The following is a 25514-nucleotide window of genomic DNA, read 5'->3' as shown; positions in this document are numbered from 1 at the left end:
AAACAATAATAATAATAATTGTATTAATTAATATCCATAAGTGTTACGGATGCGTCCGACTCATTGTCGGATTCCTTCTCCTCTTTAGATAATTTTGATTTCAATTCTCCTGTCCTTACAATAAAATCGATTGTGTACTGATTGAAGTCACATCTGAAATGAGTTGATACATTTTAATTAATAAAATAATGAGAAAATAAAATATCAAAATATCAAACAAGACTTACATTTTACTGAGATCGTCATACTTTAGCTGCATATTTTTTTGAAGAGTCAACAATGAGGTAAGTTGTAGTGATGAATTTATTTTATGTCCCCATTTACTCAGTATTATTTCCGTAAATATTAAATAAAAATGTATGTGACGTGTTTTTTCTAATTCGACAGATATAAATTTCAATAATCGTTCAATATATATTTGCGGTAATGATATTACTGTTAATTCAGCTGTAAAAGAAAAAAAAATTAAATAAAAGAAAATTTAATCGAAATAACGATATATCGAAATAAAATATCGATTAATCGAAATTTGAATAATCGATTTATCGAAATTTTGATAGTCGATATTTTTATTTTGAAAAGAAATAATAAAATTTTTAAAATCGATATTCAAAAAATCGATTAATCGAAATTTTAATAATCGATTTATCGAAAAGTTCGAGATATCAAATTTAAAATCGATATATCAAACTTTTAATAATTAAATTATTTCAAAAATCGATGTATCGAAATCTCAACAATCGATATATCAAAAGATCGATAAATCGGCTTTTTAATAATCGATACATAACAAAAGTCGATACATTGAATTTGTAGTAATCGATCTATTCAAAGAAATTTATAAATCGAGCTATTAATATTCGATATTTCAAAAAGTTGATATATCGAATTTTTAGTAGTCGATATATCAAAATTTCAATGATCGATGTATCGAAAGTCGATGCGTTGAATTGGTAGAATTAGGTCTATTTAAAAAATCGATAAATCGAACATCATAATCAATTCACTAAAAAGTCGAATGTCGAATCCTGTAGTAATCAATATATCACCTCGATCTATCACAAGTTCACTAATCGATATATCGAATTTTTAACAATCGATTAATTAAAAAAATTCATACATCGAACTTTTACTGATCGATACCTCGAGTTTTCACTAATCGATATATCGAATTTTTAACAATCGATTAATTAAAAAAATTTATATATCTAACTTTCACTATCGATACATCAAGTTTTTACTAATCGATATATCGAGTTTTCACTAATCGATATATCGAAATTTCACTAATCGATATATTAATAAAAAAAAATTTCAAATTACCGTCAGAAACAGGAATCGCTTCAAAAACTTGACGTATCAAATCTTTCTCATTCAACCTCACAGCCATCATCAACGCTTTAGCGAAATCCCCTTCTGCGACCTTCTCCCTGACCGCATCCGGTGTAATATCGACCTCCAGCATAAACGGATCGAACATCTCACCCGCATCAACTTTATAAATAAGCAAACCCTCTGTGGTCGCCGCTGCCCAGGCCTGTCCTGTCGGCGAGAACTGCAGCCCATAGACCCTGACCTCCGGTTTCGTGCTTCTCGCCGCCATGTCTCCACTCTTAACTCCCGGCAACTTCAATTTCCCTCCCTCTTCCCTCTCCTCCACTAGCGCGAGGTTACCAAACTCCGTCATCTTCCTCCGGTTGATGAAGTCGTCGACCGCGTCGAAGGAACGGTTCTGCGTGATCTCAAATTTCTTTATCAGCACCTGCTCCTTGCAGTCGTAAATGCAGACATTTTTCGATGACCCTCCCGCCAGGATGCAGTTCCCATCCGCAGAATAGCACAGGGCCCTGAAGGCCTTGCCCTCGAGATTTTTTTTCGCCGTAATCAGATCAGTCTCTGCCCTTCCAGCTCCCAAATCATTCCGTCCCTCGATCGATCCATTCTGATTCGTCGTTTTGACGTCAAAGAAACTGATAACGCCATCTAGGGTCGCCACCGCAACTTCCTTACCATCAGGTCGGTACACAACCGCGACGCCATCTGCCGTTAGCTGGACAGTTTCATGGCTCGAACTATTTTCGATCGCGTTCCAGAGCTTCAGAGTCTTGTCCCAGGCCACCGAGGCCATGGCAGTACTTCCTGGACTAGGCGTGAAGGTCAACGCGGCAACTGGTCCAGTGTGACCTGACATAACCTCCAACAAACTTCCCAACTTGACACTCCAGAGGTAGATGTCAAAGTAGTCCTGACCTCCCGCGGCGACGAACTCGTCAGAAGAATCCAAAGCGACGCAGGAAAACTGAACCGGACGTGGGGACGTGAAGGTCTTGAAGTTCCGGTACCTGGTGAGGTCATGGGCGCGCACTGTACCGTCTAGAGACCCCGAGACCACGAACTTACGGTTGTGGCTGAAGATGGCGCTGGTGACTGACGACGTGTGCTCGGAAAAAGTCGTCACGCAGAACCCGGTGATGGTGTTCCAGAGCTTGACCTTGCCGTCGTCACCTCCGGTTACGATCCACAGGCCGTCGGGGCTGTAGGCCAAGGAGGTCATGTTGTTGGAGTGACCCTGCTGTTTGAGGACGTAGGTCTCGCTCTGCCACTCCCAGACCAGGAGCTGCCCGAGTTGGGACGAGCCCAGGGCGATCCAGTCCCCGGTGGGGTTGAAGGCGATCGAGGACAGCGACTGGTTGGAGACATTCAGGGAGTGGATGAGGTTCACGTCGGGTAACTCGTAGAGGAAAAATGACCCGGTGCTGAACCCCAGGACGAGGATTCGCGTCGACTGGTGGTAAGAAGCCGCGGTCGCGACGGCAGAGTTTGACTTTTTGTCGTCTGAGGTCTCGGTTTTTTTTAAATCGTCTGCGAGGTAGTGGCGGGAGGTCAGTTTGTAAGAGAATTTGAGCGGCTTGTCCTCGAGTTCTTGGTCTGAATCTGGGTCTTGGTCCGTCGAGCCAGACGATTTTTTCTTGGAGGCCTTGCGGGTCGACTTTGTTTGCTCGATGGCCTTCTCCAGGATCACGTCGTCCTCGGAGTCACTACCAGAAGGTTTTGGAGCTTTGATGGCGGGGGTGAAGAGCTTGAGATCCTCGGGATTGAGGGAGGCCTCCCAGAGACAGAGGTGGCCATTGCGGGCGATAGTGAAGAGATCGTAGGTACCGGCGGTGTCGAAGTGGACGAAAATTATCTCGTCGGAATGACCGCCGATGTTGCAGTAACGGAAGTTTGAGAACTTGTCGAGGGTGTAGAGTTTGGTGAAGGTGTCTTTGGAGCCGACTGCGAGGAAACGAGAGTCCGAGGACCAGCAGAGAGTCGTTGTCTCGTCGGTGGCGCTGTGGAAGACGCGTTTCATTTCGAAAGGATTATATGATTCTGTTTGGAGACCTGGTGCACTAAATATGAATACTGAAAAAAAAATTTTTTGTTTAATAAAAATGGAATTCATAATCGATCTATCGATTTAATAAGCAATGGATAGAATTTGTAAATTCATACGTAAAATTTTAAATGGATTATTAATAATCGATACATTGATTCAGTAATCGATATATCGATTTAATAATCAGTGGATGATATTTTAAAATTCATCCAAAAATATTTTAATGGATTATTAATAATCGATCTATCGATTCCATTATCGATATACTGACTCAGTAATCAATAAATCGATTTAATAATCAATGGATAAAATTTTGAAATTCATACATAAAATTTTTTTAATCGATTATTAATAATCGATATATCGATTCCATTATCGATGTATTGATTCAGTAATCGATAAATCGATTTAATAATCAATAGCTGAAATTTTGAAATTCATCCATAAAATTTTTTAATGAATTTTTATTAATCGATCTATCGATTCCATTATCGATATGCTGACTCAATAATCGATAAATCGATTTAATAATCAATGGATAAAATTTTGAAATTCATACATAAAATTTTTTTAATAGAATACTAATAATCGATATATCGATTCCATTATCGATATATTGACTCAGTAATCGATAAATCGATTTAATAATCGATGGATAAAATTTTGGAATTCATTCATCAAATTTTTTAAATGGAGTATTAATAATTGATGTATCGTTTCTATTATCGATATATTGACTCAGCAATCAATATATCGATTTAATAATTCATGTACCGGTTTAGTAGTTGATAAATCGATTTAATTAAAGTGTCGATTCAATAATCGATGTATCGATTCAATAACCGATATATCGATTCAATACTCAATATATTGATTCAAGAACTGATATATCGACTCAAGAATCGATACATCGATTTTTTATAATCGATACGTCGATTTTTTACAATCGATACATCGATTTTTTATAATCGATACATCGATTGATACAAAAATCTTGAAAATTTTAAATTAAAAAAAAAAACTTACCATTATTTTGTTTACAAACAGCCAAATATTTTCCATCAGGTGAAAATTTAATGCAACTTATCGGTTTTTTAAATCGATATTTATGAATTATTATTTTACTCTGCATACTTATAACATGTGCCTCTCCCTCTGGAAAATTAGAGCAAAGTTTACATCAAATAATTATTCTACATGAAGTTTCATCTCAGATAATTTTTTTTTATTTTATGATTTAAAAAAAAAATTTCTTTTGGCGGTGAACTAAAAAAAAATTCTTACCTTCATTAACTGCAACCAAAATTGATCCATTTGGCGATAGATCAATAGCATTGTAATTATATCGGCTCTCTACAGGTAAAGTCGATGATTTATTGCTGTAATTAAAAAAAAAATTAATAACTCATCATATTTTTTAATTAATTATTTAATTAATTAATTAGAAGAAAAAAAATACATACTTTTTTAAATCGTAGACTGTGATCCGGTTTCCCACAGGACTTATCAATGTCGATCCATCTTTAGCGAACAATAAATTACCTTTATGATAGACTGTGCTCAGTAAATTACCAAACTGCAACAATTAATAAATTAATTAATTAGTTTCATTAAAAATTATAATAGAAAAAATTTCAATTCTGCAGGTGCCTCGAATACTATCAACTTAAAATTAAATTTACAACTGAACTACTGAGTTTGGGTGAAATATTATTCAGACCTTTTTTGTAGAGAATTACAAAATCTACAAGTTTATTTCCTATCATTTTTTTCATATTTTTTATATTTAACCCAGAATATTAAATTTAAGTTTTAAAAAATTTTTTTAAGTCAATTTTTTATCGTAATTTGTAGACTGAGTACTTTTAAATTTCAATTACTCGTTAACTATTGAGTTTACAGAAAACGTCATCTGATACATTTTTGTAGAGAATTTCAAGCTCTACAACTTTATTTCTTATCATTTTTGTCATATCTTCAATAGTTTCCTCAGAATTTAAATTCACAGCAAAATATTTTCTAAATTTAATTACGTCTCTCAAAAATTTAATTAAAAAAATTAATTATCATTAAAATTCTCAAATTAATTATTTTTCAATCGCAAATACTCATAATCAACTAAATTACCATTAAAAATAATTCCCTAATTATTTACATAAAATTAAATTTCCTCAATCATAAAAATTTCACTAAAATTTATAAAATTTAAATTTCCCGCCCACTGAATAATAAAAATAATTAATTAATTATCGACTAATTATCATCAATAAACAAATAAAAGTAATAATTAAAATACAAAAATTTTGAGGTTATAAATTTCTAAATATTTTTCCTTTATAAATAAAAAAAAAACTCCACTTACTTTGTACGCGAACTTCATTATTAATTTTTAAAATTCAAAATTATCAATAAACTCGTAATTAAAAAAACCACTAATTAAAAAAATAACTCCAATTATTATCCTCTACACAAAATAATCTCACGTGTTTAAGTTTCCATCGACAACTAAAATTTTCAAATTTTCTATTTCCCGCTTCCGCTTGATGTCACCACCATCTTAGTTCCCAAAAAATACAAAAAAAAACTCCCAACCCAAAACTAAAAAAACAAAAACCAAAATAAATAAATTCCCCAAAAATAAAACCGAAATCCGAATTCAAATTTTCAAAATTTCAAATCCTCAATTCAAAAAAACCATAAACCCAAAGAAAAAACGATCACGCGCTTTTTAAACCCGCCCTAATTTAACTGCGCAGGCGCCCTCCCTCTGCGCACGCGCTCCCCCAAAAGCGCGCGCTCTGCCGCCAAACTTTCGAACTTGAAAACTTGACGTCATCTTAATCGTAAAAGGAGGCCGCCTATTGGTCGAAAAATTACCTTGGGATAAAATAAACCAATAGAATAATAATAAAACATATATACATATATATATTATATATATATGCGTGTGTTAACTCATCACATGACGTCGAATATCTCTTGGGTCTAGAGTAAGAGATAGTGGGTCTGGTTTAAATAAAAAAAGATAAAAAATCCAGTACATACTCAAGTAAACTCTTGATTGAATTGATACCGCGACTACTGACAGTACAGTTTAATTTTTTAAAAATTTATATCCACAATTACATTTACCGTCACTACGTTAACGTACACCAGGACCAGGTCTACTGTCTTGTCTTGTCTAGTTTAGTGACGACATCGTGGGTGTGATTGTTACGTGTTACGACAACCTGTAAATTTATATAAATATATATTTATAAATCTCATATATTTATAATTAATTTTATATAAATATATATATATATTTTTTTTTTTTAGTTTTATTTGTGGTTTTTTTTAAATAATATTCAAAATGAGCACACCCTCAGTACTTCCAGAACAGAATCCGATCTACGGACCATTTTTCGGTGTAATGGGCGCTGCCTCCGCCATTATATTTTCCTGTAAGATTTTTATATTATATATATTTTTATATATTTATTTATTACTTGGGACATTTTGGTAATTTATTGGGGATTTAAATAATTGATTTTTTTGTGGCGTCCGCCGCCATTTTGTTGGACATTTTTTGGAGACTTTTTTAAATTTGAATTTTTTATTTTTTTGAGTGGAAAATTTTAATTATTGGGGATTTTTATGACTAATTGGTAATTTTTAATTATGTGGAATTTTTTGGGAGAAAAAATGTCAGGTATGAAATTTGGGGATCGATTGACGGGGAAATTTATAATTCGCGGCGCGCAAGTGACGAAAAATTAATCAATAATTTGAATTGGAAAATTTTAAACTACGATTTTTATTTTTTAATAAAAAATTTTTTTTATTTTATTTTGAAAAAAATGGAGTTGATGTATATATATATTTATATATTTATATGTTTATAGTTTTGGGTTTTTGTAAGGGAAAAAAATGAGGGATGGAAATTTTGAAAAAAAAAATTGATGAGGGAAAATGAAAATGAAAATAAAAAAAATGAGATTTTGAAAATATTTTTGGTTAAATAATAAAACTGTGCCACGCCCCCATGAGTGATCATGTGACTTTCAACGTGAGACTCATGTGACTTATGGGCTGGGTTATAAACTAAGTTTTTTTTTTTATTTATTATTAATTATTTATTTTTTGGTACCACCGTAATTTCAAAATTAAGGTTTTGTAATTAAGGAAAATTTGAATTCTTGGTTATGAATCTTAATTTTGAAATTACAGTGAAAATATTGGTCGTATGAAAAAATCATAAGAGACATTTTTTCTAGGAAATTAAATTTCCTACAACTTTTGTTTGAAAACTTTTTTTGTAAGACCAGTATTTTCACCGTAATTTCAAAATTGAGATTTTCATAATCAATAAAAATTTTGAATCATTCATTACGAATCTTAATTTTGTAATTACGGGGTAAATATTTGTCTTACAAAAAAAGTTATGAAACAAAAGTTGTAAGAAATTTAATTTTCTAGAAAAAATGTCTCTTATGATTTTATTATACGATCAATATTTTTACCGTGATTTCAAAATTAAGATTTTCATAATTAATAAAAATTTGAATTCTTCATTGTGAATCTTAATTTTGAAATTACGGTGAAAATATTGATCGTATAAAAAAAATTTTTGAACAAAAGTTGTAGGGAATTTAATTTTCTAGAAAAAATGTCTCTTATGTTTTTCTTATACGATCGATATTTTCACCGTAATTTCAAAATTTAGATTTTCATCATCAATAAAAATTTTGATACATTCATTATGAATCTTAACTTTGAAATTACGATGAAAATATTGATGGTATAAAAAAATCATAAAAGACATTTTTTCTAGAAAATTAAATTCCCTACAACTTTTGTTCGAAAATTTTTTTTATACGATCAATATTTTCACCGTAATTTCCAAATTAAGATTCACAATGAAGAATTCAAATTTTTATTAATTATGAAAATCTTAATTTTGAAATCACGGTGAAAATATTGATCGTATAATAAAATCATAGGAGACATTTTTTCTAGAAAATGAAATTTCCTACAACTTTTGTTTGAAAACTTTTTTTGCAAGACCAATATTTGCATCGTAAATACAAAATTAAGATTCATAAGGAATAATTCAAATTTTTGTTGATTACGAAAATCTTAATTTTGAAATTACGATGAAAATATTGATCGTATAAAAAAATCATAAGAGACATTTTTTCTAGAAAATTAAATTTCCTACAACTTTTTTTGTAAAACCAATATTTACGCCGTAATTACAAAATTAAGATTCATAGGCAAAAATCTTAACCCTATAATAATTATTTTAAATATTTTAGCGCTGGGAGCGGCGTATGGAACCGCGAAGGCTGGAACGGGAATCGCAGCGATGTCTGTGATGAGACCAGAATTGATAATGAAATCGATAATTCCAGTTGTTATGGCTGGTATTATTGCAATTTATGGTTTGGTCGTCGCTGTATTGATTGCTGGACAATTGGGGGAACCTTCTGGTTACTCCTTGTATCAGTAAGTACATTTTTTTATAATAAAAAATAAATAAATGGTTGGAAAATCGATGGACTTAGAGTAGGTCGGGTTGGACTGTCGATTTATTGAAAAAAAAAAATTAATAAATTAAATTTTTTGGAAATTTATGGGGTATTTTTAATATGGGGACTGGAGTAGAAAATTTATTTGAATCGATACGTGGCAGTAATCGATTGAGGATTTTTTTTTTAATTTAAGGGATCGATTTGAATTTTTTATAAAAAAAAACAATTTGAAGAATCGATTAATAGTCGATTTAAAAATTTATGTAAGAAATCGATTATATTAGTCGATTTAAAGATATGAGTAGTAATCGAGTTTACAAGATCGATTTAAATCGATTTATAAAATTTATTTTGAAAGATTCAAATAATCGATTTATTCAGTCGATTTAAAAAATCGATTGAACATTGGGTTTATAAATAGAATCAACATCGATTTGGATAATCGATTTATGAGGTCGATTTAAAGATCGATTATTAGAAATTTAAAATATCGATTGAAATCGATTTAAACCGTCGATTAAAATTAATTGATAGATTTTTTTATAATCGAACACAATAATCGATTTTTAAGATTGATTTAAAGAATCGATTAAAAACTCGATTGATAAATATTTTTTCTTATCGATTACAAAAATCGATTTTGAAAAATCAATTTTTCAAAATCGATTATCCTATATCGATCATAAAAAATCGATGTTACTGAATTGATCATAAAAAATCGATTTTAATGAATCGATAATAAAAAATCGATTGCAAAAAATCGATTTTACTGAATCGATAAAAAAATCGATTTTATTGACTCGATCATAAAAAATCGATCTTACTGAATCGATCATAAAAATCGATGTTACTGAATCGATAATAAAAAATCGATTTTACTGAATCGATAATAAAAAATCGATTTTATTGAATCGATAATAAAAAATCGATTTTACTAAATCGATTGATAAACTTTTTATAAAAAATTAAATTCCAAGTTTTCCATTAAAGATAAAAATAAAAAAAAAAAATTCCGATTCTAAAAAAAAAAACTTTTAAATTATCACAGAGGTTTCATTCACTTGGGTGCTGGTCTAGCAGTAGGATTTGCCGGTCTGGCCGCTGGTTTCGCTATTGGAATAGTTGGTGACGCAGGAGTAAGAGGAACAGCCCAGCAGCCGCGTCTCTTCGTCGGTATGATTCTTATCCTCATCTTCGCCGAGGTACTCGGTCTCTACGGTCTCATCGTCGCCATCTATCTCTACACAAAAGGAGGAGCAAAGTAATTATCCAAACCCGCTTACTGCCGCCTGGTCTACATCTCAAAGAAAAAAAAAACAATAACAGTAACAGTAACCATCAACTAAAAAAATTATTTTCGACGCTGATACCGTCGCTCTCATATCCGATATTATTTCCAGTGATCGAATTACAATAATTTTTAAATAATTATCGATTGTAAATTTATAATTCCCATGTAGATATTTTTTTAATTACCAATTAAACAGGCGGCATTAATTTTAATTATCGTTATTATTATTATTAAATTTTTTTTTTTAATTTTAATATTAAAAAATATTTTGTCACAAATCAGGCCACTGTAAAAAAAAATTCTTTTTTTTAAATTAATTAATTGATTGATTGATTAATCAATTAATTAATATATTTAGCACAATTAAAATAAAATAATAATTGTATTACATGTAAATTTAATTAATAGAAATTTATAAATTCTCTAAATGTGAAGAAAAAAAAAATTATTAGAAATTAATTTTTTTTTTTTTTTTTTTTAATTTTAATTTTAATTAATGATTAATAATTAATGAATGTATGATAGTATTAAGTCAATTTGAGAGGCTTGACATAATGAATTTGATTATATCATTTATTTGAAATAATAATTAATTGATGAAATTAATTACGGAGGCCAGTAATTAATTTTTGATGATTAATTGGTTCATTATGTCATGTTAATGTAAATTAATAAAATTGATTAAAATAAATATTAATGACGGATTGAAAATAAAAGAAATAATTTGCATTGTACATTCCATTGAATTTTGAGTACAGAGCGAGATTCAAATAAATTGGTATCGAAATTTGAAGATCGATATATCGAAATTTAAAAATCGATTATTTTTAGTGATAATATTGATAATAATTGAGAATAAAAATTTAAAATTCGATATATCGAAATTTTGAGATTGATATATCGAATTGCATATCGATTATTTTTCACGATAGCGATCAGAATAATCGATAAAAATTAAAAAATCGATATATCGAAATTTTGAGATCGATATATCGAAGTTTCAAAATCGATACATCGAATTGCATATCGATTATTTTTCATGATAATCGATGGTTAATAATAATTAAAAAATTAATATATCGACATTTTAAAATCGATACATCGAAGTTTTAAAATCGATGGATCGAAGCTGTAAGATCGATATATCGAAGCATTAATACTAATATCTGATATTAAAAAAAATTTATATAATTACATTTGAAAGTCGATACATCGATAGTTAAACAATCGATCAATCGAATGACTAGAATCGATTTTGAAATGATCGATGTATCGACTGAATAAAATCGTTATATCAAAGTTTGAATAATATATATATATATATATATATATATATATATATATATATGATATGAATACAGTCCATGTATCGAAATTTAAGAAATCGATGCATTGAACTACTAAAATCGATATATCGAAATTCAAATAATCGATTAATTGAATGACTAAAATCGATTTAAATAATCGATATATTTACCAACTAAATTTGATATTTCGAAGTTTGGATAATCGATACATCGAACTATTAAAATCGATATATCGAAGTTTAAATAATCGAATAATCGAACTTCAAGTTTCGATATGAGAAATGAAGAAAAAATCACTTTATCAGTCTCAAAAAATAAACAATCGAATTTCAACAATCGATATATCGAACTCCAAAAAATCGATATATCGAAAAAAAAATTATCGATTAAATAAATAGAATTAAAAGTGTTTATTACAATGGAGCTGCTAATAAACATTTTTAAAAAAATTTATTTAAAATAAAAGAAAATAAAACGAAGTCATACTCGACCTTTAGTACCACCAGCAATTACTCCAGCTCACTATCTCTAAATCGTAACCGGCATTTTCTCCTTCCAAAATAAAAATAAACCAGCAAAAAAACAATTTGATCTCTAGCTTTACGAATTGACTTAAATTATCTGAAGCTCGTTCGTTCCTCTCCCAAATTTATTTCATTTAAAATTAAAATTTAAATTTAATCGATTACTCTAGTGCGTTTATAATGTACATAAAATAATCATAATAATAACAATAATCTTCGGAATGTACACGTACTAGTTAAATACCACATATATAATCGATCTAAGTATATAGAATATTATTTTTTTTTTTTTAACGCGAGTGAGTTTGAATTTTTCGCGCGACTGAGGACGAGCACGCGAGTGAGTGACCGCGTGCTAGATTATAATTTAGACTAGACGTTTAGATTCTGGAGCTGCACTAAATAAGCGTAGGGGAGAGATTACTAACTATACATATATATATTATATATATATAAATATATATCACTTATCACTGATAACGACAACATGTAATGCAAGTAATTAAATTGTATGTACCTTCCAGTGTTACTGTAGATTTATTGAGCTGAGTGGATCCGGTCATAAAAATATGAAAAAAAAAAATTATATAAATATATGAATTTATGATTATAATTATAATTATGATTACTATTATTATTATTAATTATATATAAATAATTATGTTATAATTGTCCTCGATGTTACAGATATTAAAAATTGAATAAATAAATGAATATTATTTATTTCATCACTGATAAGATAATTTTTTATGTATTTATATAAGAGCTCGAGTTTCATAAATTTTGACAGCAGGTCAATTTTTAAAATTTTTATTTTGGGGTAAAGTGGTCATGAGAAATTTATTTTTTGACTACTGGCTTGTGGGTACTCATTTGATAGGAAATTTTATTGTCTACAACCCCCTGAAGTCAAAATTGAAGTATTTTCATTTTTGAATGAATGGGGTCAAATTTTAATCTCCAGCGTTTTTTATAAAAAATTAATTTTTTGAAACTCCGGGTTGTGGGTAGTCATTTAACTCAGAATTCTGAGCTCTATACGCCTCTGAAGTCAAAATTTGATTATTTTTATTTTTTAATCAGTAGAGTCAACATTTAATCTCCAGCGTTTTTGGTAAAAAAATAGTTCTTTGAAACATTGGGTTGTGGGTACTTATTTTACAGGAAATTCCATTCTCTACGACCCCCTGAAGTCAAAATTTAAGTATTTTCATTTTTGAATGAATGGGGTCAAGTTTTCACCTCCAGCGTTTTTGATAAAAAATTAATTTTTTGAAACTGCGGGTTGTGGGTACTCATTTAACTCACAATTCAAAGCCTTTTACAGTTCCGAAGTCAAATTTCAAATCCATACTTCCGGTAATGAGTAAGACTTGCATTCGTACATTCCCCAAAAACATTGTTTTTAAAACATATCGATATGGGTACTCATTTAACTCAGAATTAAAAGCTCTACACATCCCCGAAGTCTAATTTTAATAACGTACTTCCGGTAATGAGTATGAGCCTCATTGCATCTCGTACATTTTTGAGTAGAAACTTATTTTTTTAAACTATGGCTTGTGGGTACTCTTTTAACTCAGAATTTAAAGTTCTATACATTCCTGAAGTCAAATTTCAAATACATACTTCCGGTGATGAGTAAGACTCGCATTACACCTCGTACATTCCCCAAAAATTTTTTTTTTTAAAACATATCGATGTGGGTACTCATTTAACTCAGAATTGAAAGCTCTATACATCCCTGAAGTCAAATTTTAATTACGTACTTCCGGTAATGAGTAAGACTCGCATTGCACCTCGTACATTCCCCGAAAAATTTTTTTCTTAAAACATATCGATGTGGGTACTCATTCTACTCCAAACTGTCTGCTGAACACCAAGAAAGGATTTGCATTTTCATATTTTATAAATAAAAAAAAACAGATTTCGTAACTTAAATTTATTTTTATTCAATTAAAAAAAAAATACCTTGACATTCATACATCATTTTTCTCAAACAAATAAATCATAAGTAAATTTAAATAAAACAAATCGCAGAGCTTATAATTAAAATATTAAATAATAATTACTCCTAGTTTAGGTCTAGACCTAAACTGTTTTTTATTTTTTTTAACTACAACATTCATAAATTCCTACAATTTAAAAAAAAAAGAATAATTTTTTTTTTTTATTTATGTTTATTTTTTTTGTTTGGATACAAAGTCTTTGAGTTTCTATACGATTTTTTTTTTATTAAATTAAACTATTTTTTTTTTTTTTCAAACTCCCCAGCCCGGCGTTTAACAAAAAAAAATTAAATTAAATAAAAATAAATTATATACATAATTAATTAAACTGTCGATTAAAAAATTTAAATTAATGATTATCAAAGTCATAGAGAAATAAATGAATAATTATTGCACTAGTTAATGATCATTTGTTATTTTTACAATTGAGCGCCGGGCTGACGGTCCGACAAATAAATTTTTTTTTTAATTTTTTTTGTTGATTAATGAGTGGGAGACTGATGAATAAAAATCAAAGGGAAGAATGAAAAAGGATATGATTTTGTTGTTATTGTTATTATTAATTAATAATTAATATTGATTTTTTAGAGTTGATTGATTGGTTGATTAATGTTAATAATTAATAATTATACTAATTAAGATAAATTAAAAGTTAAAATTACAATTGTTTGCTTTTTTTTTTATAATAAATTACACCAGTTTTATTATTATTAATATTAATGTTATTATTTAATTGTTAATTATTAATTTTAATTATTTTAGTGAAGAGAAAAAAAAATTTACAATTAAAAAAAAAATCGAGTTTAAATCGATATATCGAAATTTTTAGTTTCGAGATATCGAAATTTTGAAGTTAGAGATGTTTCGATATTATGAAGGTATGAAGATCGACATAATGAAATTACAAAATTCGAGATATCGATATATCGAAATTTTGAAGTTAGAGATATCGATATTTTGAAGTTAGAGATGTTTCGATATAATGAAGTTTGATAGGTCGATATATTGAGATTTGGAAATTCGAGATATTGACATATCGAAGTTTTTAATTTCGAGATATCGAGATTTTAAAGTTAGAGATGTTTTGATATTACAAAGTTTTAAAGATCGATATATTGATACTTGAAAATTCGAGATATCAATATATCGAAGTTTTAAACTTCGAGATATCGACATACCAAAATTTTGAAGTTCGATAAATCGAAGTTTGAAAATTTGAGATATCGATTTATTAAAATGATCAAGTTCGATACATCGAAGATAAAATTTAAGATATCGATATCTCGAAATTTAAAGTTCGATACATCGACTTTTTACTAATCGATCAACACATCGATATTTCGACTTATAAACAGTCGATAAAGAAAAATCAAGAATCGATTATTTACGTTTCGAGATATGAAGTATCTAATAAACGATCTATTAAAAAATCGCGGAATTCAAATTAAATAATCGATATATTAAAAAAAAATTGACGTATCGACATTTATAAAAAAATCGATACATCGAAACTCACATAGTTCGATATATCGATATTAAATAATAGATTTAAAGAACATCGATAATACCAAGTTCGATATATCAAATTTTTAACAACCGATACACTGAAAGTTTAATAATCGATTTATTCATAAAATCGATTTATCGAATTTAACAATCGATATATCGAACTAAAATTTTTTTTTTTAATTGAATTATTTGACTATTTTTGTTTTTTTTAATCTTACGATTGTTCGATTTTTTATTCAATTATTTTTTTTACGCTTCATTTTTTTTTGTTTATCAATTTTTTTTTACTTTTATTGAATATTTTGCTATTTTTTTTAACTTTTTTTTTTATATATATAATTTTTTTTTTGTAAAAGATACACAGAATTAACATTTACTAAAATTAATAAAAACAATCAATTAATAAATTAACTAATTGTTTCAATTAATCGACAAATAAATTGACGTACAAAAAAAAGACAAAATACTAGACACAAAAAATAATTATAATCATAATAATCAATAATTAATTAATTAATTAATTAAAGACAACTAATTGTTTACAAATTAAAATTACAAACAAATTTTTCTTCAATTGCGCTACTTAAGAAAAAAAAAAAAAAAAAAAAAAAAAGGGATAAAGAAAACGATAATTAATTGATCTAAAAAAAGAAATTGCTGGACTTTTGGCATGCACTTTCCTCTATTTTTTTTTTGTGTTTAATCTATTTATCGTTTTTATTATTTGATTCAAACGTTACTCTTATGTCGGACACATAAAAAAAAAAAAAAAAACACTGCCTCGATTCCAACCCAAAAGAAAAACTGACGATTGCTTGTTTGTTTGTTTTTTTTTCTTTTTTTTTTCTTACATTCATTATTTCTGGTATGAAAAAATTGAAATGTACCAGCATTCATTACTTCGATAATTGTTGTTGTTGTTGTTGTTAATTTAATTTATTTATTCAATTGGTGGTAAGGCTTCTTAATTGTCACCTTCATCTTCTTCTTCCTCAGACGTCGCTTGCTCCAGCCAAGTTAACCAGCTATTTACCTAAAAATTCATTAAAATTGTTTATTAGTTTATTTTTTAAATAAAAATAACTTTTTTTTCCTCATAAATCGATTTTTTCAATATCGATTATCGAAATTTCGATATATCGACATTTTTCAACAATCGATTAATGAAAGTTCAATGTATCGATTATCAAAAGTTCGATGTATCGATTTTGGTCAAATATTGATTATTGGAAGTTCGAGATATCGATTGTCAAATATCGATTATTGAAAGTTCGATACATCGATTGTCAAAATTCAATACATGAAATTTTAACTAATCGATTTTTTCTAATATCGATCATCAAAATTTCAATATATCGATATTTGTCAAATATCGATTATTGAAAGTTCGATATATCGATTTTTGTCAAATATCGATTATTGAAAGTTCGATATATCGATTGATAAAATTCAATACATTAAATTTTTACTAATCGATTTTTTCTAGAATCGATCATCAAAGTTCGATTTATTGAATTTTATTCAAAGATCGATTATTGAAAGTTCGATATATCGATCTTTCAAAAATGTCGATTATTTTAAATTCGATATATTCGTCCTTGACTCATTGATTATTAAAAATTCGATAAAATAATCGATTTTTTTAAATCGATAATTAAGAATTCGATATATCAAATTCGATATATTTGAAAAAAAAAAGAAAGAAAAATTACTACTGTGATTATTGACTAAGTAATGAAGGCCTTCGAGCATAATTAGAATAAAATTCGAAGCCATTGGATTGATTTGTATGGTAGATAAAAAATAATGATAATAATTACTTGGAATAATGCACGTCCTTTGCCAGGATAAGCGTCGGTGACATCTTCCTTCCACTTAATGAAAGCCTCTTCATCGATAATTGACAGTTCGTAAAGCGCAACGAACCATCTGAGCAACATGCCCTTCGGGAAGTTATGCGAAAGACAAAATACTTGAAGTGAATGTACGGCTGTTACTTGTGCATCGATTGTTACTAAAAATGACTCGAGTACACGTGTATATTTTTGTAATAATCCACGTTCTTTTTCTTGTAGTGTTTTGTCTGGTACGACTGTTGTATCGATACCAGGCGCTAATGTTGTTTCCTAAACAAAAAAAAAATTTTTTTTTCATGAATACATCGATTATAAATTCAATAAATCAACCTTTCGATATATCGATCACCGGAAATTCGATATGTCAATTTTTTTCAATAAATCAATAATCGAAAGTTTAATATATCGATCAATCAAAAGTTTGAGATACCGATTAATCACAAGATCGACCAATCGATCGATGAAAAATTCGATATATGAAATTTTTGATACATCGATTATTATACATTCGATACATCAATTTTTTTAATATATCGATAATTATACAGTCGATATATCAATTTTGTAAAATTAATCGATAATCAAGTTCGATATATCGAGTAATAAAAAAATCGATATATCGATCACTATAAAATCAACATATCAATTTTTCAAAATTAATCGATAATCGAGTTCAATATATCGATTAATAAAAAATTCGATATATCGATCACTATAAAGTCGATTTATCAATTTTTTAAAATTAATCGATTATCAAGTTCGATCACTATGAAGTCGATATATCAATTTAAAAAAATGAATCTATAATTGACTTCTATAGATCGTTCAATAAAAAATCGATATATCGATCACTATACATTCGATATATCGATTTTAAAAAATGAATCTATAATCGAGTTGTATAGATCGATTGATAAAAAATCGATATTTCGATCACTATAAAGTCGATATATCAATTTTAAAAAATAAATCGATAATCAAGTTCGATATATCGATAAAAAAAATCGATATATCGAAATATTTTTTTTTTTTTTTTTTTTTACTTACTCGTGTAATATATTGCAGTAAAACAGTCATCAAAGCATTAATAAAACCAGGATCAGCATGATGTGCCGGATGTAATTTATCTTTAATCCATTTATAAAATGCATTTGGACTAGGATCGCTCTCCAATTGCCTGCTCATATCTCCCTGGATCCTCAGCAACGGATACAGGAAAGTGAGCTCCCTGTCCTCAAGAATAGTTCCCAATCTTTCCTTGGTCTTCTCCGCCTCCGGCAGCTGGCTCATCAAGTTAACTTTGCTGTCGTTAAATATCTGTGTCAGCACCGCCTTTCCCTGTGTCTTGTGTAGCTGCTGCAAGGTCAGCAAAAATAGCGGATGGTGGGCGCCATTTTCCGTGACAACAGCCAAGTCATGCAGCATCATAAGATTATTGACAATGGCCTTGCCCGTGATACTAGCGACATGACTCGCAACACAGGGTACCGTGCTCTCCTTGTCAGCGATTCCCGCCACCAGCTCCTTCCACCCGTCCATGGTGTGCCCCGGCTGGACAACGCCCTCTTTCCTCAGCTCAGCAACAAACTTAACCGCAAACTCCCTCTCCGAGTCCCCCCTCTCCAGCGTGTTCCCGTAAATGGTCGCGATCGCGTTGCGAATGAATCGCTCGGGAATCTTCAGGTCCTTGAACTGGGCCATGGCGTCGCCGAGGTTGATATCATCAACATTTTTAAGATCGTCCATCATCGCGTTTACCTTCTTGACAATTTCCTCTTTCGTGGGGCCTTTGTCCTTGCGGTCCCTGGCCTTCTCTCTCTTGTCCAACGGACCCTGCTTAATTACAATCGGGGCCGCGTCCTTGTGCATCAATGGCGGAGTCTTGAGCGTAGTGGCTCTCAACAGTGGCGCCTCTGTGCGTGCGGGAAACAGATCGTTGGTTATCGGCAGAGGTTTTATGGTCGTCTGCTTAAAGAGCATAGATGTCGTGCTTGGACGCAGTGATACTTCTTCCGGATGGCCAATGAGCATCTTGTTCTTGTTGAATCTGAGTGACTGCTCTTTGTTCGCGTTATTGTTGAAGGAATTAGCGGCTGCGTGTTGCTGTTTGTTTGGATAAGTCTGTCGTTGGTTGGGAAAGTAGTTGCCGGGAGGGCGCCGTCCGTACCCGACGTTGGCGCCACCTTGACCCGGAGCGCCAGGTTGGGGGACGCCCGAGAACCCGTTGGGCCCAGCAAAGGAATTCGAGATACCGAAGCTCTGAGTGAGGGGTATGGACCCGACGATGTCCATGTCGACCATTCCGGGACGGGCGATTTTTCTGAGAAAGTCGTTGCCGATTCTTGAGTCGTCGCGGTTGTTGCGATGGTGATGGTGGTTGTTGTACTGGGACTGAAGGTTGCGCTGTAGGGAGGCCTGTTGGGAGGTCAGAAGGTCGTCGTCGTTGCTGCGTATCTGGTTGATGGGCATCGGGCCCTCAGTTGAGGTCGCTTTCCGTGGGACCCAACCGTCGCGACGTAACTCGATTACGTCGCGTAACATAAAACGTATGCGCAGTGGGAGGTCACTGTTTTCAGCGAGTGACATCATACGTTTGAAGTACTGCTCCATGAGACACTGGCCTTTGTCGGAGTCGAGGATTCGACCGCAAGTGCGCATGATCTGGCACAGACACTCGATATCCTCGGCGGCGTCCCCCCGGGGTCCACGGCGACGTTTCTCGACGAGAAGCTGCTGGATGCAACGATGTAAGATTGACTCGGAGACGATCTCCAGCTTGCCGAGCTCGCCGATAAACTTGATGTTGCCGAGCATTTTACGCTTGGCCATTTGCCGGCGCTCCTCCTCCTCGGGAATGAGGTCATCTTGGTTCTCGAAGGCCTCGTTGGCTTTTGACCGATTCTCGAACTCGTCTCTGCACTTGTTGAGAAGTAAAATACGGAAGGTACTTTGAGCTTTCTGACCGTCGACTGTTGGTTTTGGTGACTCGAAATTTGGCGCTTCGTCGGATAAACGCTTGCACAGCTGTGCATACATAGAACTGTATTTCGGCTCATCGAGGGCTTTATCAAAGATCTAAAAATTACGTTTTATTTTTTTTTTAATTTATGCATTTTAGTTAAATATCGATATCTCGAAATTAATCGAGATATCGATATTTCAAATTCGATACATCAATTTTGAAAATTTTTTAATTTTGAGTGAATGAAAAAAATTTAATTTAAAAGTTACAGTTTAGTTAATCGATACATCGAAGCTAATCGATAATCGATATTCAAAGCTCGATGAATCGAAAGAAAAAATTGAAAGAAGGAAAAATTAAAATGAAGAATTTAATATAAAAATTGAAATGAGAAATCGATGTATCGAATCTAATCGACAATCGATTTTCAAAGTTCGATGTATCGAATCAAAACATGAAAATTAAAAAATCAAAATTACAAGTTTAGTTGATAGAAAAATTGTAATAAAAAATCGATACATCGAATCTAATCGATAATTGATATATCGAATGTAATCGATAGTTAATATTTAAAGTTCGATATATCGAACTAGAACATAAAAATTTAAAAATCAAAATTAAAAGTTTAGTGAATATAGAAATTGACATAAAAAATCGATACATCGAATCTAATCGATAGTCAATATTCAAAGTTCGATATATCGAACGAAAAATTAATAGAATCCAAAATTAAAATTAAAAGTTTCATATAAATATACAATAATGAAATCGATAGATCGAATCTAATCGATTTTCAAAGTTCGATATATCGAACCAAAACTATAAAAATTAAAAAATCAAAATTAAGAGTTTAGTAAATGTAAAAATTGTAATAAAAAATCGATACATCGAATCTAATCGATAATCGATATTCAAAGTTCGATATATCGAACGAAAAAATTAATAGAATCCAAAATTAAAATTAAAAGTTTCATATGAATATACAATAATAAAATCGATAAATCGAATCTAATCGATAATCGATGTATAAAGTTCGATATATCGAACCAAAATATAACAAAAATTAAAAAATTAAAATTCAAAGTTTAAATTAAATATCGCAATAAAAAACCAATATATCGATTTTTAAAAATTCGATATATATCGATATCATGGGTAAAATAATAAATAAAGTCTCAGCTCACCAGTATAATGACACCTTTGAGAATAACATCAGAATTAAGTTCGATTTTGAGCAGGTCGCTGCTCAGCTTGCCGAATTTTTCAGGTGTGAGCTTGTTAAGGATACCCCGCACCTTGCGGAAGATGAAATCATTTCTGTTTTCTGGGGTGAAAGCATCGCGTCTAACAGTTGAAGGAGGGATCCAGCGTCGCTCAGTGGATAGGGAGCGATTATCGTCCCTGGAAGGCATCGAACTTTTTAGTCTCACTCTTACACTCTACTGCCGATCTCTTAATATTTTATTTTTTTTTTCTTATTATCTTATATCTCTATTTTTTTTTTTTTTTTTTTTTTTAAATTTTATGTATATTATTTCTTATTTTAAAAATGTCTTAAAGTCAAGGTATTTTTTTTGTTATTTTTTTTGAACGAGCCCTGACCTTCCTCCCGAGACACGAGAAGCACCCCCCGGTCCTGTGGGGTTGTCCGTTGTTGCGTGGGTGTTAACGCCTTCAATGATAAATCGCAGCACACTTAAAGTTCTTGTTGGTAGCTAAAAAAAAACATTTATTTGTTTATTTATTGATATTCAAAATAGCAGACATAAAATTAAAAACTCAGGACAATGACCCGCGTACGCGGACAAGTTTAAATAAATAAAAAATAATAACAAAGGGTTAAATGTTTACACGGGGCGCGGCTCATGGTCAGACGGTCAATGAACTCGCGACGGCGTTCACCCTGACAATGCTTTGGCTGCGGCTGCTGCTGATGCTTATGCTGACTCTACTTACGGAGCACACACTCTTAGAGCGCCCGCGAGTCTGGCTCACATGCACGCGGATAACCGACAACACTCGTATGTCGTATCCTGCTTAGCCGTACGACGCACAACCTACCGAGTCGGTTATTTCACTCCTTTGCTCACTTCTTTTCTCAGCATTATTTTTATCACCGATCATTTTTTATTTTTTACTTTTTTCAGGAAAATTATTTATGTTTTTTTATTGAGATGAATAAAGAGAATGTGGTATTTATTATTTATTTTTTTTGTGGTTTGCCCTGAACTCCAATACTCTACGTCATTCTTTAGACATCAATCCTTGAATATATAAATATATATATATATATATTTATATGGACGTATTTGAAGGTTTCTCACAAATAAAATTTTAAAAAATTTTATTGAATTTCTTATGAATAAAAATTTATTAAAATTCCCCATAAAAATTTATTTTATAAAAATTCTCCGAATGCAAATTTTTCTGAGTAAAATTTTTATCGAAATTCCCCTATAAAATTTTATTTATAAAATTCCTTATGAATAGAAATTTATTAAAATTCCCCATAAAATATTTTTTATAAAAAATAATAATTAAAGTTCCCCAAAAGAATTTATTTTATAAAAATTCTCTAAATGAAAATTTTATTTCAGTAAAATTTTTAGTAAAATCTCCCATAAAAATTTCATTTATAAAATTTCTTATGAACAGAAATTTATTAAAATTCCTCATAAAATATTTTTTATGAAAACTAATAATTAAAGTTCCCCATAAAAATTTATTTTATAAAAATTCTCTGAATGCAAATTTTTTCTGAGCAAAATTTTTAGTAAAATCGCCCATAAAAATTTTATTTATAAAATTTCTTATGAATAGAAATTCATTAAAATTCCCCATAAAATATTTTTCGTAAAAACTAATCATTCACAAGAAATTTTAATTTCTTGTGAATGAAAGTATTAAAATTCCCCATAAAAATTTTATTTATAAAATTCTTAATTCAAATTTCTTTTCAATACAGATTAATTAAAATTACCCATAAAAATTATTTTATAAAAATTCTTATAATTAAAATCCCTTGTGAATAAAAATTTTTTCAAATTCCCCATAAAAAAATTATTAATAATTAAATTAAATAAAAATTTATCGTAATTAAATTTTACAAAAAAAAAAAAAAAATTTAAAGTTTCGGAGTAAAAATTTTCATAATTTTTAATTTTCTACAATTAAAAATTCAGTCGATATCAATTATTAATTAGCAACTAATTAAAATCTTTATCTAACCTCAAGAAAAAAATTTATCGTAAGCAAAAAAAAAATTAATCAACTTAATGATATATCCAAATTAATTAGTACCCAAATAAACTGATATGTTTTTAATTAAAAATCAATGACAGACAAAGAGATTGTACTTAAATGTGTAAACGTCAAAACTTCATTGGTTATTAATTTAATTAAATTTTTAAACTGGAATTTATGTTAAATTATTTAATTGCTTTTTTTTTTTTTATAATTATTGTAAAAATTTATTTATAAGGAAGTGAATATTAAACATATGAGAAATGATATATTTTAAATGACTCATAGATAATGAGAAATAAAAATAACTCATTATTGTTATTTATAAAAATTTATACAGGGAAATCTTTAATCAAATTTCTTATTATTAAGTTTCATAAATTTATTTACAATGAAAAAAATAAAAAAAAAACTCGTAAAAAATTATTTATAAATAAAAATTTATTAAAATTTCTCATAAATGAAACAATTTTCAAAATTACTCATAATTATATATTTATTAAAATTACCCATAATTTAAAAAATTATTAAAAGTTTCTCATAATTAAAATTTTGAATCCTTAGGAAATGAAAATTACTCACAAAAATTTTTATAAAAATTCCTCATAAGGAAATATTTATTAAAATTACCCATGTAAAAATTTATAAAAATTCCTTATAAGTTATTATTCATAAAAATTCCTCATAATTAAAATTTCAAATTCCTCACAAAACGAATTATTAAAAATACCTCATAAGTAAATATTCAGTAAAAATACTCATAGTTAAAAATTATTAAAAATTCCTCATAATTAAAATTACAAATTCCTCACAAAGAAAATTATTAAAAATTCCTCATCAGTAAATATTTTTTAAAATTACTCACAAAAAAAATTTATAAAAATTACTCGTAAATAAATATTTATAAAAATTACTCATAAGTAAATATTTATTAAAATTACTCACAAAAAAAAATTATCAAAAATTCCTCACAAAAAAAATTATAAAAATTCCTATCTAATTATTTATAAAAATTACTCATAGTCAAAATTTTTTATAAAAAAAAAAAAAAAAATTATAAAAATTACTAAAATTTTTTTGTTTAAATAAAATAAGAAAAATAAAAAAAATAAAAGGAAAATAAACAAATAAATAAATTTATGACAAAGGATTTACTAAATCGAGATAAAAATGAGCAAACGTCAAAATGTAATCGCGTGGGTTAAAAAATATTTCCAAGGGTAAAAATAATTACAATTAAAATATAAAAAACCTCAAAGAAAACTGTCTCTGAAATAATAATTTGAATTTAAAAATAAATAATTTAAAAAAATTGAAACAAAATATTAAATTTTAGAGTAAAAAACATGAAAAAAAAATGATAATGAAGAATAAAAGATGGAAGATGGGACATGACGCATGTTAGTACAATAAACGAGTACACGACAACTCACGGGCTCCAGAAAATTCCACTTGACAAAAAAATGTTATAGTAAAAAATAAAAAGGCTAGAATAATAAAACTCACCCGCACTAACACTCGTTATTTAATTAAAATAATAAAAATAAATGTTAATTAGTAATATTTTAAACTAATTATTTAATATTTAACGATTTAAAATAATTATTATCACTTAATGTTACTTACGGTCGATGGTTGTTGTTTGTGAAGGCTTTCGCAATCTGTCGGACACTCGCGGAGACTTCCTGCACTAGTTCCTACTAAAGTCAAAACACAAACTAATTATTATTATTATTATTATAAATTTATAATTATTCCACTTAATTAACTGTCAAAAACCGCCAAAACAACTTAAAAATCAATCAAAAATTTTTAAAACCAAATAAAACGCACTTTCAATTATTTAAATTTTAAAATAAACGCGGGAAATTTAAACGCTCAGTTGACTCCGGAAACCGGCAGCCCAGACTCGGGTGACTAA

General features: G+C 29.4%; 3 protein-coding genes across 6 annotated transcripts; 1 reads left to right on the top strand and 2 right to left on the bottom strand.

Moving 5' to 3' along the window:
- Nucleotides 1-13: 13 nt before the first annotated feature.
- On the bottom strand, nucleotides 14-5896 carry LOC130668844 (periodic tryptophan protein 2 homolog). Its single transcript, XM_057471336.1, has 7 exons — nucleotides 5742-5896; nucleotides 4843-4955; nucleotides 4664-4758; nucleotides 4406-4534; nucleotides 1324-3405; nucleotides 228-447; nucleotides 14-153 (listed from the first exon to the last, which is right to left on the bottom strand). The coding sequence occupies exons 1-7, from the start codon at nucleotides 5757-5759 to the stop codon at nucleotides 24-26; spliced, it is 2787 nt and encodes a 928-aa protein (XP_057327319.1). The 5' UTR covers nucleotides 5760-5896; the 3' UTR covers nucleotides 14-23.
- Nucleotides 5897-6332: 436 nt separating this feature from the next.
- LOC130678259 (V-type proton ATPase 16 kDa proteolipid subunit c) lies at nucleotides 6333-11817 on the top strand. Its single transcript, XM_057485379.1, has 4 exons — nucleotides 6333-6611; nucleotides 6698-6822; nucleotides 8677-8866; nucleotides 9941-11817. The coding sequence occupies exons 2-4, from the start codon at nucleotides 6732-6734 to the stop codon at nucleotides 10155-10157; spliced, it is 498 nt and encodes a 165-aa protein (XP_057341362.1). The 5' UTR covers nucleotides 6333-6611; nucleotides 6698-6731; the 3' UTR covers nucleotides 10158-11817.
- Nucleotides 11818-13941: 2124 nt separating this feature from the next.
- On the bottom strand, nucleotides 13942-25293 carry LOC130678257 (eukaryotic translation initiation factor 4 gamma 2). Of its 4 annotated transcripts, XM_057485376.1 has the most exons (6): nucleotides 25220-25293; nucleotides 21953-22065; nucleotides 21535-21751; nucleotides 18436-20463; nucleotides 17353-17658; nucleotides 13942-16565 (listed from the first exon to the last, which is right to left on the bottom strand). In XM_057485376.1, exons 4-6 carry the CDS (start codon nucleotides 20422-20424, stop codon nucleotides 16497-16499), a joined length of 2364 nt encoding a protein of 787 aa, XP_057341359.1. In that variant the 5' UTR covers nucleotides 20425-20463; nucleotides 21535-21751; nucleotides 21953-22065; nucleotides 25220-25293; the 3' UTR covers nucleotides 13942-16496. The 4 variants fall into 4 exon arrangements, with proteins under 4 accessions (XP_057341359.1, XP_057341357.1, XP_057341356.1 ...); XM_057485374.1 differs by having other exon boundaries at nucleotides 21535-22065; nucleotides 25220-25255; XM_057485373.1 differs by lacking the exon at nucleotides 25220-25293 and adding an exon at nucleotides 25100-25213 and having other exon boundaries at nucleotides 21535-22065.
- Nucleotides 25294-25514: the final 221 nt, after the last annotated feature.

Source organism: Microplitis mediator, chromosome 1, assembly GCF_029852145.1.
Source record: "Microplitis mediator isolate UGA2020A chromosome 1, iyMicMedi2.1, whole genome shotgun sequence".
In the NCBI taxonomy this organism is placed as follows: domain Eukaryota; kingdom Metazoa; phylum Arthropoda; class Insecta; order Hymenoptera; family Braconidae; genus Microplitis; species Microplitis mediator.
The sequence above is the reverse complement of the archived record's forward strand: the minus strand, read 5'-3'. Positions and strand labels throughout refer to the sequence as shown.